The 14299-nt window shown below is 53.9% G+C and overlaps 2 protein-coding genes across 4 annotated transcripts; one reads left to right on the forward strand and one right to left on the reverse strand.

Annotated features, from left to right (window-relative positions):
- Positions 1 to 52: 52 nt before the first annotated feature.
- RASGRP4 (RAS guanyl releasing protein 4) lies at positions 53 to 11351 on the forward strand. Of its 3 annotated transcripts, none has more exons than XM_051989096.1 (17): positions 53 to 226; positions 4325 to 4506; positions 5093 to 5198; positions 5304 to 5366; positions 5840 to 5971; positions 6069 to 6219; positions 7011 to 7184; positions 7836 to 7952; positions 8389 to 8664; positions 9017 to 9097; positions 9204 to 9308; positions 9397 to 9515; positions 9716 to 9860; positions 10545 to 10581; positions 10668 to 10781; positions 10917 to 11062; positions 11174 to 11351. In XM_051989096.1, the coding sequence occupies exons 1-16, from the start codon at positions 204 to 206 to the stop codon at positions 11048 to 11050; spliced, it is 1959 nt and encodes a 652-aa protein (XP_051845056.1). In that variant the 5' UTR covers positions 53 to 203; the 3' UTR covers positions 11051 to 11062; positions 11174 to 11351. The 3 variants fall into 3 exon arrangements, with proteins under 3 accessions (XP_051845056.1, XP_051845055.1, XP_051845057.1); XM_051989095.1 differs by having other exon boundaries at positions 54 to 226; positions 11137 to 11351; XM_051989097.1 differs by lacking the exon at positions 53 to 226 and adding an exon at positions 2938 to 3285 and having other exon boundaries at positions 11137 to 11351.
- Positions 11322 to 14264, reverse strand: FAM98C (family with sequence similarity 98 member C). The gene is made up of 7 exons (XM_051989099.1): positions 13878 to 14264; positions 13574 to 13779; positions 13302 to 13436; positions 12811 to 12995; positions 12301 to 12378; positions 12033 to 12149; positions 11322 to 11768 (listed from the first exon to the last, which is right to left on the reverse strand). The coding sequence occupies exons 1-7, from the start codon at positions 14225 to 14227 to the stop codon at positions 11475 to 11477; spliced, it is 1365 nt and encodes a 454-aa protein (XP_051845059.1). The 5' UTR covers positions 14228 to 14264; the 3' UTR covers positions 11322 to 11474.
- Positions 14265 to 14299: the final 35 nt, after the last annotated feature.

Below are 14299 nucleotides of genomic sequence, written 5' to 3' on the forward strand. Positions count from 1 at the left end.
CCGGGCTGGTCTCTCCTTGTGTCTCTTCCTCTCTCTCTGACAGGCAGTGGGGGAAGGGGGTCAGTTCCTCTTTCACCGGGAGGAAAAAAGCCCAGGCTCCAGAAGCTGTGAGGGGGCCTGAGGGGGAGGGGCCCAGAGACACCCAACCCAGCTGGGCTACCTAGGAGCCTAGACCTCCTCCCCCTCCCTCCCTAGGGGGCAACATGAACCGGAAAGAAAGCAAGAGGTGAGGGGATCCCCTGGCCCCTGCCCCTCCTTTCTTACTGACTCTCTTCCTCCTGTTCTTCAGGCCCCTCCCATTCTCTTTATATCTGTCTCTTATTGGGGGTGGGGGGATTATGGGGAGGACAGAGGGGAGGGAAATGATCTAGCTAAGGAAAAATAGAGAACCAGGATGCCTAGAAGTTTAGGGTCTCATGTCCTTAAGGGAGGGATGAGGAGAAGAGAGGAAGTCAAAAGGGTTAGATTGGATGCTTAAGGTACCTCCTAGTTCTGACATTCTCTCCTCTAAGGTCCCTTCCAGTGCCAAGATTCTATGTTCTAAGGAAATCTAGCTTTCACATTCTTTCTTGGTTCTGACATTCTCTTTTCTAAGGTCATACCAGTTCTGGTATGCTCTCCGTTCTAGGGTTTTTCCAACTTCGTCATTTTGGTTCTAAGATGATTCCCAGCTCTGATTTTCTATGCTTTATATTGTAAGAACTATTTCCTTAGGGAAGAGGAAGGGGCTCTTCAAGTCATTCTGGGGGATAGTCAATTCAAAATGGGGTGGGAGGAAGAGACAAGAGACTTAGGTCCCCTCAAGACTCCTCTTCCTCTAGGCTGTAGGCTGGGGTGCCGCATATGTTGGTTGGCTTACTGTAATCTCAGGCAAAGCATTTTTCCTTTCTGAGCCTGTTTTCTCTTTCACAATAGATGACTGAAATGATCATTAAGGTACCAGCTAATGTCAAAATGATGAACCGTCAATTATCCTGTGTATTCTTGTATTTTGTGTCACTTACATGCAACAATGTAATTCCATATGTAATTGTGTTCTTATCTCTGCAACTGTGTTTGACATCTTAAATGTCTTCATGGGTAACTTTTTATCTGTTTCTATAACTGTATATAATATTGTAACTCTATCTCCAGTGTAACTTTGTATCTGTCCGTATAATATTGAAACTGTCCCTGTAATTGTCTTTATTTATTTCTCTGCAACTGTGTTTAACATTGTAACTGTCTCCATGGGTAACTTTTTATCTCTGTAACATTATAACTCTGTCTCCAGTGTAACTTTGTATCTGTCTATATAATATTGTAAGTGTTCCTGTAACTGTCTTTGTACAATTTTTAAAAAATTTTTCTGCAACTGAGTTTAACATTGTAACTATTTTCATATGTAACTTTATTTCTCTATTTTTGTAATTGTGTGTAGCACTGTAACTCTTTGTCTCCAGCATAACTTTATCTCTGTCTTTATAATATTGAAACTCTCTAAGAAAGGACTGTGGGGATCACAACATAGTATTTTCACTTTTTTGTTGTTTCCTTGCATTTTGTTTTCCTTTTTTGATCTGATTTTTCTTGTGTAGCATGATAATTGTGGAACTATGTATAGGAGAATTGCACACAATTAACATTTATTGGATTACTTGCCACCTAGGGGAGGGAGAAAAAATTTTGGAACACAGGTTTTGTAAGGATGAATGTTGAAAATTATCTATGCATATGTTTTGAAAATTAAAAAGTTTTAACTAAAAAAAAAGAAACTGTCCCTGTAAGTCTCCACATGCAATTTTATCTCTCTGCGATTGTTTATAACACTTTATAACCGTCTCCATGTATAACTTTGTACCTCTATATCTTTAGCCGTTGCCTATTTATCTTCATGTGTATAAACATGGATCTCTCTTGTTTCTGCAACATCTGAGAATCTGTGGATCTCTCTGTGTATACCTATGTGTAGCACTGTGTCACTCTGTATCTCGTGTAACAGTTATTTATAACCCTCTCTCTGAGCGTAACATTGCGGCTGTGATACCACTTGCCTATAAAGTTGTATTGCCCTGAATGTGTGTGTCTGTGTCTGTGTGTGAGCACACATATGTGTGCACTCAGATCACACTGTTAAGTCTGTGATATAGAGAAAAGACACCTAGAATTTAGGGAGAGAGGGATCTAGATTCAAATCACTCAACTTTTCCTTGACCTTAACATGTCATCTCTTGAGATCTCAGTTTCCTTAACTGCAAAACGAGGAATTGTAGACCCTAAAGGAACCTTATATATCATTTGGTTCAACTATCTCATTTTATAGATGAGGAAACTGAGATCCCAAGAAGTTAAGAGGTAAGCTCAGTATTACACAGATAGTTGCGTAGTGGTTTATCTGGGATTCAAACACAGGTCTCACTTCAAATGTGTAGCTCTTTGTACATAATCACACCCATTAGCTTCTTTATAGAGGTACACACCTCTATGTGTGTGTGGGGTGTGTGTGTGGAGAGAAGAATAAAGGTGTGCATTACTTCCTATATGGCCAGGTATGCTTGTTTTATGACTTAGTTTGGCTGCATTGCTTTTTCTCTCCTCTTTTTTAAAAAATTTTTGCTACAAGGGAAGATTCTCTGTGGAGGAAAATGAAGATAACATCAAAACAAAAGATATCGCTCTCTCATCTCTCTCTTTGCCCAATCTTAACCCTACAAATTATCTATTTATCTTTATCTGCATCTCTGTCTCTATTTCTGTCTCTAAGGAAGTTAGACTTGGTAAGCTCCTTTCATTAAAATTAAAATCCTATCTCTCACATCAACTGTGTAAATTTACATTAGCATCTAAGTTCTCTAGAATTCAGTTTCCTTTCCTGTAATGGGAAGATGATATTTGTACTTTCCACCTTCCAGAATTATTGTGAGGAAGCACTTTATGACCCTGATGTCATTTTAGAAATCAGAGTTATTATTATCACTCTGTGTCATTTCGATCCATCTGTCTACGTTGGTATGTTTGTCTCTCTCGGCCCGTTTCCCTCCTACCCGATCCCACACCCAAAGATACCCCCAAAATAGTCTCCTGGAAAACCACTGTGTCCCAAGGGGGAGGGTAAGAGAAGAGTCTAGCTTACTTGGGTCCCTGGGGCTCCCCCCAGGGCTGGAAACTCCAGGTTGCCCTAGGGATCTCAGGGGGTATGACGCACAGCACTTGGGCTGGCTGGATCTCCTGACCACCCATTTTACAGCTCTCCTCTGAGAGAGATGGGCCAAGACCAGGGACAGGGAAAGACCTATCTGGAAGCAGGTAAGAAATGGGCAGGAAGGAAAAAGGGTGGAAGTGGGTTTCAGAAGAAGGAAAGGACTTAAGTACTTCCCCTTCTGCTGGTGGGAGTGGGGGAGCCAGGGAAGGCGAGGGGAAGGAGCTGAGCTTCTGGGCCACTCCCAGATGCCTTCACACCCTCTGATTTGGGGTGTGTGTGTTTGGGAGGAGCTGTGCACTGACTGGAGATCTCGGAGGCTTTCTCAATCTGGATTCATGTTTAAAAGAAAACCTGTGACTGTTTCCTCTTTCTCTGGCTCTATCTTTCCCCAAGACATCTGGATTTAAATCCTAGCTTAGCTCAAGGCCTCCCTTTTCTAGATCTCAGCTCCCTCATCAGTAACAAGACAGATTTGTTCTAGACAATTCGTCCCAGCCTTCTGTCATCAATGTCCACAACTCTCTCTTTTTTTCATTACTTTCCTTGTGTTTCTCCGGCCCCACCCGCCCCTTCCTTCTATATCTTTTTCTGTCCTTCTCTCTCTAGGTTTGCTCCACCTCTCCTTCTTTGTCCTTCTCTGTCTCCCCCTCCATGTGGGTCTCATCCTGAGTTTCTCCCCCCCCCCCAATTCCCCAGAGGCCCCTCTGTTCCATGCTGGAAGGTTTATTTTTAACCTTTCCTTGAAGCTATCTCAGCCTTAGGGACTCAGTCCAGCTCAGAGGAGCTGGTGTCAGTGACTGAGAATTCCCTCATCCCCAGTCCCCACAGATGGCAGCCCAGATGCCTGGAATCCTGCTAAAGGGGAGACATCTGGACTTCAAGTCTCACCCTATCTGAGGACTCTGTTCATCATAGCGGGAGTGGGGTGGGGGTGGGGGTGGGTCCTGGGTTGAGAGTTGACGGGTGTATGTGTGTAGTGGCCTGCAATCTTGAGAGCCTGCCTGAAGGAAGCGGCGCTTGGAGAGGCAGGGTCCTGTGAAATGGAGGTGGGGCTTAGGGAACACCCTGAGCCGAGCATGGAGGGTTGGAGAGAGAAGCGGGGGGCGTGTGTGCTGTGCGGTAATGCTGGGGCTCTGCCTGCAGGAAGGCTCACTTGGAATGCTCGGGAAGTGCACCTGCCCGGGGGAGGGCCCGCCAGGGCCGCAGGCACATGACTTGCCCCAGTCCCCGGGAGATCGACAAGGTCATGGCCTCCATGACGCTGGGCCCCCTCAGCAGAGGCTGCAGCCTGGATGAATTACTGGAGAAATGCATCCATTCCTTTGGTAAGGTAACTCCCCCTCCCCATCCTCCATCCCCCAACCTGTATTCTAAACAGGCCGCCAGATGGCGCCACAGAGCACGGACCCGGAGTCGGGAAAACTGTTCAACTGTGACCTCAGACCCTTATTTGCGTGTCATTCTAGCGAGTCACTTAATCTCTGCCTCAGTGTCCGTATCTGTAAAGTGGGGATAATACTAGCACCTGCGTCCCAGGGTTGTTAGAATTGTACAGTACTTTACCCAGTGCCTGGCACATGTTAGCACTATATAAATGTAAGCCGCGGCTGCTGTTACCCACTGATCCTTTTACGTTAGGAACTGTATAATTCACCCCCAGCCCTTTGCTCTCTGACCTGCCAGCCTCTGACGCCCAAGGGGGTGGGGTGATGGACAGTACCCCGGGTTCGGAATCAGAAAACCGTGTGGCTAAGGGCAATTCCAGTTCCTCTCTGGCCTGAGCTTCCCCACCTGGGCAGGGAAGGGTGGGACTTAGCAAAGGCCTTTAAGGGCAGGGTTCTCCCCCCCATGAGCCGCCTTGTGTTCGGTGACCCCTCCCCGCCCTTGTGCTTCTCGCCCTGACTGATGCAGACACTGCCGGCGGACTGTGCCGAGGGGACCACATGCTCAACATGGCCTTGACCATGCACAGCTGGGTGCTGTCCTCAGCTGACCTCGCCCAGCGCCTGCTCAGCATATATCCTCAGGGAAGCGGTGGCGGGGCTAGAAAGGGAGGGCTGGGGTGCCCATGACTGGAGTGGGGGAGTGGAAGCTGCCATGGGAAGACCCTTAACTGACTCACGTACCAGGAGGCTAAAGGAGACCGACAAGAGCAGAGACGCCTGCAGATCTGCAACCTAGTCAGGTGAGGACCCCGGGGCTCGGGGCACATTCTGGCCAATCACAGATAAGCCCCGCAACATCCTGGCCAATCACAGATAAGCCCCGCAACATCCTGGCCAATCACAGATAAGTCCCACAACATCCTGGCCAATCACAGATAACTCCCACAACCTCCTGGCCAATCACAGATAATTCCCACAACATGCCTTAGCACAGAGCCTGCTCCACTAAACCCAACCCCAACCTTTCTTCTAGAGACATCCCACGGGAGTATCAAGCTGTCAGATTCACCCCCCCCCCCCTCCGGCCCCTACCCCCACTCCAAGATTCTCTAGCTTTAAGCCCCTGACCCTTAATTTCCGCACCTGTCAAGTAAATGGGACTAAGTGATCCTTCCAAGCAGCAGTAGGAAATCTCAGAGGCCCCATGACCAGCTCCCAGAAATGACCTTTGCCTCCCTCCCAGAGCCGTCTCCGATTTGACCTTCTCCCGCAGGTACTGGATGGGGCAATACCCCGAGGCCCTGCACCTGGAGCCCCACCTCGACGAAATCCTCAGCAAGTTCTGGGAATTGGTGAGGCAGGAGGGCAATGCAGCCCAGAGATGCCTGGGGACCCCGACTTGGAGGTGAGGGATTTATCACGGTTGTCTCTTCTGGGATCCTCTCCCCCATCTGTTTTTTTTCTTCTTCTTGAATCATTTACCCCCTTTTTTTCCTCCTCAGTCTGAGTCCCCCAGAGGGACCCGTTCCCCCACCCAACAGCCCAGGGCTGGGGAAGAAACGCAAGGTGTCCCTCATCTTTGACCACCTGCAGACAGGGGAGCTGGCAGAACATCTCACGGACCTGGAGTTCAGGGCTTTCCGGGCAATCACGGTGAGGTCCTTGGACAGATGAGCGTCACAGGGAGGGAGCGAGGAAGTGGCAGACCCTGGCTTGTTCACATGGACCTTGAGCAAGCTTACTATAAGGAAGAGAGAGGTCCAAGTTGAAAGCCCCGGATGCTTGCATCCAGAAACAGCTTTGAGGGGAAGTGAGTTAGTGGTCAAGGCTGGGGACAAGAAACAAGGGAATTCAACGGTCAGACCTGGGTGGGTCCCAGGACTCAGGTTCTAGACAAGACCCAGGGGCAGACGCAGAGGGCAGTGGCCTTAACAAACTTCTGGAAGCAAGAATTAGGTCCCTTTGTATCGGAAGCCTCATGCCTTGAATGGTAAGTGTTGGTTGGGATGAGAATGATCGGGATACCTGAAATCTAAGACTCACTGTGAGGGAGGTAGAGACTGGGGTGGGGTTTGCCAGAGGCAGGCTTGTCAGGGGAGAAGATGTCAGGGGTCAGTGCTTTGCATTCTGGGAGTGAGGGATTGTGAGAGGGACAGGGATTTGGTCGGGAAGTCATAGACAGAGGCCTAGGGCTGAGACCTAGCAGGGAGAAGAGAGGAAGCTCCACTGGTCAGGGCTGGAGCTCAGATACTCTGGTGTCTTGACTTCTTCTACCCTGAGACAAAGCTATGGAGGTCCCTGGGGGATTAGGGCTGGGAAGAAGGGTGGTGGTTTTAATGCTTATGGACTAAGGTCAGAACTAGACAACTGGCCCCACTTTGAGCCTTTGGGGCAGCTCCGTGCATGGGGCCCAGATCAGGACGTTCCTGAACTTCTCTCCCCAGCCTCAGGACCTGCGGGGCTATGTACTCCATGGCTCAGTACAAGGTTGTCCAACGCTGGAGGGCTCTGTAGGGCTCACCAACAGCGTGTCCAGATGGGTACAGGTCATGGTTCTGAGCCGGCCCAGCCCATCGCAGAGAGCCCAGGTGCTTGACAAGTTCATCCACGTGGCCCAGGTGAGGTCCCTCCCCCAGTCACCCTCTATGTTCTCTGTCCTCCAAAGTCTCATCATCCCCATTTGTACAGGCCCTGGTCGCATCTCCTTGAGGCTTCCCTGGGGCCATCCCTCAGACACCTGAGTCCACCTGCTTTTGTCCTATTGCCCCCATTCACTCCCAATTTTATAACAAGATAATAGATTCACAGATTTAAAGTTGGGAGGAAGGAGAAGACTAGAAGGCTTTCTAGTTTAATTCCCTCATTTTACAAATAAGGAAACTGAGGCTCAGAAAGCTGAAGTCTGGCCCAAAGTCACACAGGTGACAGTGACAGAACTGAGATTCTGAACACAAAATTGTCGTTTGGTAACGTCCAACTCTATGTGTCCCATGGACATCATCTATGGGGTTTTCTTGCCAAAGTGGCTTGCCATTTCCTTTTCCAGTGGGTCCCCATTTAACATACGAGGAACTGAGGCAAATAGGAATCACGTGACTTGCTCAGGGTCATCCCAAGTTGAACCCAGATTCAGTTCTTTACAAATTTAGTGCGCTTCCTCCCATTCTAGGAGGGACTATCCTCCTCCCAGCCCCCGACACCTGCCTGGCTCCCACCTCCAGGCCGTACAGCCCTCCCCTAATCTGCTACATCTTCACTTCCTTCCTCAGAGGCTGCGGCAGCTGCAGAACTTTAACACACTCATGGCGGTGACTGGTGGCCTGTGCCACAGCGCCATCTCCCGGCTCAAGGATTCCCACGCACACCTGAGCCCCGACAGCACCAAAGTGAGCCAGCCGGACCCGCCCCCGGAGAGCCTCTCTCCCCCCGGGGCACGGCACGGATGCCCATGGGCCCTGGTCTCCCCCAGTCCCACAAAGAATGGGGTGGGGGTTCCCTCTCCATCCTTGTGTCCCAACCGCTCCCATTTCATTGGGCAACCTTGGCCCAGCCCTTCCCCTCTCCTGGCCTGTTTCCTCCTTAGTAAGGGATGGGTGGTCTCTGAGGGGTGGGGCATGAAATCCTTTCCCCTCTCCTAGTCTGTTTCCCCCTTAGAGGAGGTAGGCGGTCTCTGAGGGGCCTTCCTGGGCCCTCAGGGCATGAAATCCTTTCCCCTCTCCTGGCCTCAGTTTCCCTCTTGTAAGAGGAGGTGGGCGGTCTCTGAGGGGCCTTTCTGGGCCCTCAGGACCAGCCCATGCCCACTTTTCTTTTTCTGACCCTCAGACCCTGCTGGAGCTGACAGAACTCCTGAGCTCCCACAACAACTACGCCCTCTATCGGCGGGCGTGGGCTAGCTGCTCAGGCTTCCAGCTGCCCATCCTGGGCGTGCACCTGAAGGACCTGGTCTCGCTGCACCAAGCCATGCCGGACCGCCTTCCGGACGGGCAGCTCCACGTGGCCAAGCTCAACAGCCTCTACCTTCGGCTGCAAGAGCTCAGAGCTCTCCAGGCCCAGAGCCCGCCTGGTGGAGTCAACCAGGACCTGCTGCATCTGCTCACGGTGCGGGAGGGCTGGGGGGCAGGCCCAGGGCCTCCCTTTGCCGCAGCTCCCCCACTGTGAGGAGGAGAGAGGGAGCCCAGGGAGCGTGGCCCTTAACTTCCACACAAATGATCAGAACCGAGACAAGAAAATGTAAAAAAGCGAGGGCTGATGCTGGAAGCGCAGTGAGGGACCCCGGGCCAAGCAGCTGATGCCACCGTTCCCCTGTGGGCACCGAGTCTCACAGACGCATGAGGGGGAGGGGGCAGATGGGAAGCCAAGTGGCCAGAGCAGGGCCTCGGGAAGCAGGAAGGAGTCGAGGGGCTCAGCTATGGGCACAAGGGCACAGTCTGATGCCTCCCCTTTCCTCCAGCTGTCCCTAGATCTCTTCTACACCGAAGATGAGATTTATGAACTTTCCTATGCCCGGGAGCCCCGATGCCCCAAGACTCTGGTGAGAACAGCCCTTTACTTCCCACATGTATCCCAGACCTCTTAACTCCAAACCTTCAGACCTTGCCTTCTAGGGTTAATATCTCCCCCTCTGTCCCTCTCTGCAGCCCCCCTCCCCCTTCAAAGCACCCCTTGTAGTAGAGTGGGCCCCCGGAGTAGCCCCCAAGCCTGACAGGATCACCTTGAGTCGACATGTGGAACAGTTGGTGGAGGTGAGAGGCCTACTATGCATTTGTTGGGGGGGGGAGTGGCAAGGGGGTGTGTGTTCAGACTGGCAGCCTGAGTCCCTTCCTTCTACAGTCTGTTTTCAAGAACTATGATCCAGAAGGCCAGGGCACCATCTCGCAAGAAGACTTTGAACGTCTGTCCAGTAGTTTTCCCTTTGCCTGCCATGGTCTCCACCCACCTCCTCGACAGGGGTGAGGGGCACAGACCAGGGTCCCTTTGAGGGGGCGGAGTGGGTGGAAAACTCCTTGGAAGGGGGAGGATTGAGGGCCCCGAATATGAGAGGTCCTTAAGTGAAGGAGGCTGGACTTTGGGGTCCTTGAGGGGTGCCTGGATACCTGGGTCCAGGGGAAAGTTCTTTTAACTTGGACCTCTTTTACCCTGACTTGCCCAGTGATGGTCCCTTCAGCCAGGAGGAGCTGACGGCTTACCTGCTCCGGGCCAGTGCCATCTGTGCCAAGCTGGGCCTGTCCTTTCTGCACCCTTTCCATGAGGTCACTTTCAAGAAGCCCACATTCTGTGGCAGTTGCAGCGGCTTTGTAAGCACATCTCCCTTTCCTCCCCCAGCGCCTCGCCTGTCCCATCCCCCTACCCCCTGCCCCCTTCTCTGAGGATGAAGGTGCCCAGTCCCCTCCACTAGTTTCTGCTCCTTAGGGATCCCAAGTCTCCCCACCCTGGTTCTCAGTCCTAAATACTAACTTCTGTGGAAAGTTCCAGGATAGTTTCCCCAGGTGGTTTGATCGGATACTCTTTAAGGAAGTCTCAGGTCTGAAATCTGAGGCCTCCTGCCTCAAGCCTACTCTGAGGACCCAATGTCCAGGCCCTAAGAATCCACTGCTAAAGCACTGTCCCCCCAACAACTGGGGACCTGGCTTACTACCCTCCCTGCCTAAAATTACCAAAATAAATGTAAAAGCCTTTAAATGATGTGCAAGAGGGATGGAAGGCTAGCCTTGGGCCAGAAAGATGGGGATTAGAAGTCTGCTGGCTTGTTGTGTCACTACTCTGTCAGTGCTCTAGGCAAATAGAGCCAGTAGGTGCCAAGTGTCCTGGGAGAGGGAGATCCACAGAGAACTGAAACCTCCGGGGCGGCTCTCATCCCTTAAACATGCATCAGGTGGGGAGCAAGAGGCAGAAGCCTCCAAGCCCAGCCACCTCTGCAGTCCTTACTGTCCCCCTCCACTGGACAAGTAACCCCACTCCTTCATCTGTTCTCTCCTCAGCTCTGGGGAGTCACCAAGCAGGGCTACCGCTGCCGGGGTGAGTGACTGGTGGGGGAAGGGGGTGAGGGGTACTTCTGGGCCTTGGCCTCCATGACCAGCCTTCCTTCCTTCCTTCTCTCCCAGACTGCGGGCTCTGCTGTCACAGACACTGCAAGGATAGAGTTGAGGTCGAGTGCAAGAAGAAGGTGGGAGCCAGTTCTCCTGGGCTCCCTCCACCACAGGAAGTCCCCACCACTGGTGAGGCCCCGTTTGAAGAGATCCTGGCTCCCAATGCTGGGGCCTTGGACATGGGAAGAATTGGACCTTTGAATCCTGGGCAGGGAACTAGAGGCTGCAGGGAAGCCTCTCAAGGTCCCACTTTCCCCTTCTCAGGTTCTGAAGAGAGCTCCCCTTACCCATCACCTCCTGGGACCCAAAAGAGAGCCAATCTCCGTCATGCCTGGACCCAAACTGAGTCTACCCTGAATGGGGCCACCTCAGACAAGGCCGCTACCCCCTTGCTATAGGAGACACAACTGGTAAGAAGGCAGGGGAGACGAGGGGATAGACAGGCTGCGGTTGGGGGCCCCATTCGATGCCGACACTTGGGCAGGGCGTCTCTGCCCTCGGGGCCTTCCATGTGCCCACAGGATCCCAGACTTCAGGTGCTGGAGCTAACGTGGAGCTGGATGGCGCTGACTCAACATGGAAGCCAGTGATTTTGAAGACAAAACCCAAAACCTTATCCTTGTTTTCCCCCCTCCCCATCCTGCCATAGGCAAAAACACGGGATGCAGATATTGTAAATTAAATCTATTTTTCCAGAAATCTTGGCTTTGGTGAGTATGAGAACCAGAGGGAACTGGATGCAAACCCTGGGGTCCTTCGGGTCGCCCTTTCCCCAGTGACAGAGGTCTCCTGATGGACCCTAGGAGGGTAGCAGCATCCTGTTCACCGTCTTTTCTTCTTCCGTGCCCAGCGCTGGTGCCCGGCCTCCCTACGGCTCTGCCAGCTGGGCATAGGGGCCTCCAGCTCATTGGGCCGGCCGCCTCGGTCAGGGACCGGGCCCATCAGCACCTTATTGATGGGGCAGCAAGTGACAAGACGGGCCGCCCGGCCTGTGGCCGGGACCAGTCGGGAGAGGTCAGCCCGGGAAGCCAAGACGTGGGCAAGGGAGATGTCAGACTCAGGGGCCAATCCCTGACGTAAGGGCTTCAAGACATTTGTCATGGCAGTACCCTGGGTCTGGGGAGAAGAAAACCTGGCTGGGAGAGCAACTCTGGTAGTCCCAAGCCCCAAAAGCAAGGTTTCTTTACTAGTTCGGTCCCACGCCACACTACATGTCATTCAGGATCTCAGTTTCCCCATAAGTAAAATGCAAAAGAGAGAACTAGGTGAGCTCCAAGGTCCCTTCCAATTCTCATATTTTAAGAATCCAAGATTCTAAGACTGTTTCAATACAAACCTTGAGAGTGCTAAGTAAGTGAGCCCTCCTTCTGTCTTGCTCACCTGGGCCCTCTCTGTCCAGTGGAAGGCAGATGCCGTGAGATCCAGCCTGGTCAGCATGAGACGGCGGCGGTAGCAATACTGATCCTGCAGGCAGCTGGAGAGGTTACTCAGGGCCTCCTGTATCAGGGGATTGGGCAGTCAGCTCTTACCTCCCCCCTCCAAGTGGGGGATCCACGCCTCTTATTTGCTCAGATTCATACCCTTCTCTCACCACCTTTTGCTTCCCCTATTCTAGAAAGGGTATGAGGTAGCAGGGAGTCTCTCATACCCATCGGGGAGCATCCAGAGGCTGAGTGAGTAGGGGCTCCAGGTGTCCAGGGGGCAGTGAAGGAAGCAAGTCTGAGATCTAGAAGTTGGGGAAAAGAGAGGTTTATAGGTTGGAAAGGGAAAAAAAACTAGAGAAGAATTCTGCCATGTTCCTCTTTCCCATGATATTCCCCAGGGCTCTGTTCATGCTGGCACTGAGGGGGAGCAGAGGAAGAAGAGAGCTGGGCCCCAGTAGGAGATGGCAGAATTTGGAGTTGGCTGAGGGTAGAATCTACTTGGCTCAGTCCTATATGGAGAAATGAGGGCCCGGGAGGAGGGCAGAGAGGAAATGGCCAATTACAAAGTGGGTGGAATGTGCACATGGACCGCAGGGCTGGGTTGCCTAGAAAGGGGGGGCTGGGAAGAATGGGCAGGAAAGGAGGCTGGGGGGAAGGGAAGCATCAGCTACTGAAGCCGGGCCTCCACTCTGGAGGCTTTCAGAAGGTGCCCGTGAGGTGAGGGAGCCCCTCACCTTGGCATGGACGTCTCTCAGCAACTGGCTGGCGGGGGTTCCTGGCTTTGGCTGGGGCATCCCCAGAGCCTGGAGAGTCAAGGCCAGCTCCCCCTGAGCTTCCTCCTGAGCCTCAGCATGGGAGGGGGCAGCTGGGCTGCGCAGGCTCAGGAGGCGAGCTGCCTGGAGCTCGGAAAGGAGAAAGCCTGAGAGGGCAACAGATGGGAGGATGCCAAAAGCTGGGCATGCGGGCACGGGGTTCCCCTCCTCCCTCCAGCCCCGCCCCCTCGGCAAAGCCTACCCGAGGCCTTCCTACCGGCTCCTCCATCCCCCAATTCCCGGCCAAGCGCCCTTCCCCGCACCTTTACCTCCCGGGTTCCGACCCCGCCCCTTCAGAGTCCCAGCCTCCGAACTCTAATCCCTCCCCCTTAACGGGCTGGTCTCTCAGCGCGCAGGCTCCGCCCCACACTTTAACCCTTCCCCTCCCCCGTTCCCAGCCGCCAGTCCCTCACGAAGCAGGCGCAGGCTGCTGCCGGGGTCCCGGAGCCGAGCCGTGGGGTTCCCCGTCGTGAGGGCCCGGTCCGGGCAGTGGAGCTCCCGTAGCAGGTCGCTCAGCTCCAGCAGGAAGCAATCCTCCGTTTCGGGGCCTGCGGGGGGAGGAGCCGCTGAGTGCTGGGGCGGAGCTTCCCAGACCTAGCCACGTGCAGAACGCCGCGCCACGCCCCTCCCCCGTCCAGCGGCCGCGCCGCTTCCCGGGTCCCGGCAGCCCCAGGGTTCCTCTCACCGTCAGCGTCTCCGGCGCTCAGGGCCGCGCCTTCCTTCAAGGCCCCCAGCGCGCCGAGCTGGGCAGCCAGGCGTGCGCACAGGGCTCGGAAGTGGGCGCACGACGGTCCGCGGGCCGCGGCCTCGGCTAACCTCGCTCCCGCCTCCGCCTCCGCCTCCTCTTTCGCCTCCGGCCCGGGTTCCTTCCCCGGGGAGTCTGCCGCGCACCTGCCCCGGGAAAGGGGCGGAGGTGAGGCGGGGCCGGCTCCGGCAGGTGCCCCAGGCCGCCCGTGCCCACCCTGAGCGCGCCGCTGCCCAGCCCTTACCCGAGGGCCTGCACGGCCCGCGTCAGCCAGGCTACCTCCTCCGGGCTCCCCGCCATGCCTTCCCTCCCGAAGAAGCCGCTTTGGGATGTCGGGCTCCGCCCCCGGGCCGGCTGCGCCTGCGCCTTAGGGGCCTCCCGGCGCGGGGGCGGGTCAATGTGGAGCCACGCCCCCTCTAAGCTTGCAGGTTCCTGGAGGGGGCGTTCGTTCCCATAGCAACTGGAACTCAAGCGAGGGAGCGCTCGTGACTGATGCCAGAGCCCAGGTCCAGTCGTCGTGACCTGAGCTTGTGTATGCGTGTGTGCGGGCGCGCGTGTGCCCTCAGCAGCTCTCCGGGTACCCTCAGAGTCCATCCCCACTCCTATGGATCTGAACAGGCGGAAGTTCGAATAATAAAAAAATAATGACTAGCATTTGCACTGAGC

The sequence above is a fragment of the Antechinus flavipes genome, chromosome 3 (assembly GCF_016432865.1).
Source record: "Antechinus flavipes isolate AdamAnt ecotype Samford, QLD, Australia chromosome 3, AdamAnt_v2, whole genome shotgun sequence".
NCBI classification, from domain to species: Eukaryota; Metazoa; Chordata; class Mammalia; order Dasyuromorphia; family Dasyuridae; genus Antechinus; species Antechinus flavipes.

Bases quoted from the DNA above. Each gene is read 5' to 3' on its own strand.
- RASGRP4 (XM_051989096.1), top strand. From the start codon at position 204: ATGAACCGGAAAGAAAGCAAGAG. The intron at 8,665-9,016 runs GTGCGGGAGGGC...CCTTTCCTCCAG, and splicing joins ACCTGCTGCATCTGCTCACG to CTGTCCCTAGATCTCTTCTA. The intron at 9,309-9,396 runs GTGAGAGGCCTA...TTCCTTCTACAG, and splicing joins ATGTGGAACAGTTGGTGGAG to TCTGTTTTCAAGAACTATGA.
- FAM98C (XM_051989099.1), bottom strand. From the start codon at position 14,227: ATGGACTCTGAGGGTACCCGGAGAGCTGCTGAGGGCACACGCGCGCCC. The intron at 13,437-13,573 runs GTGAGAGGAACC...CTCCCCCCGCAG, and splicing joins GAGCGCCGGAGACGCTGACG to GCCCCGAAACGGAGGATTGC. The intron at 12,379-12,810 runs GTGAGGGGCTCC...CCCAACTTCTAG, and splicing joins TGAGAGACGTCCATGCCAAG to ATCTCAGACTTGCTTCCTTC.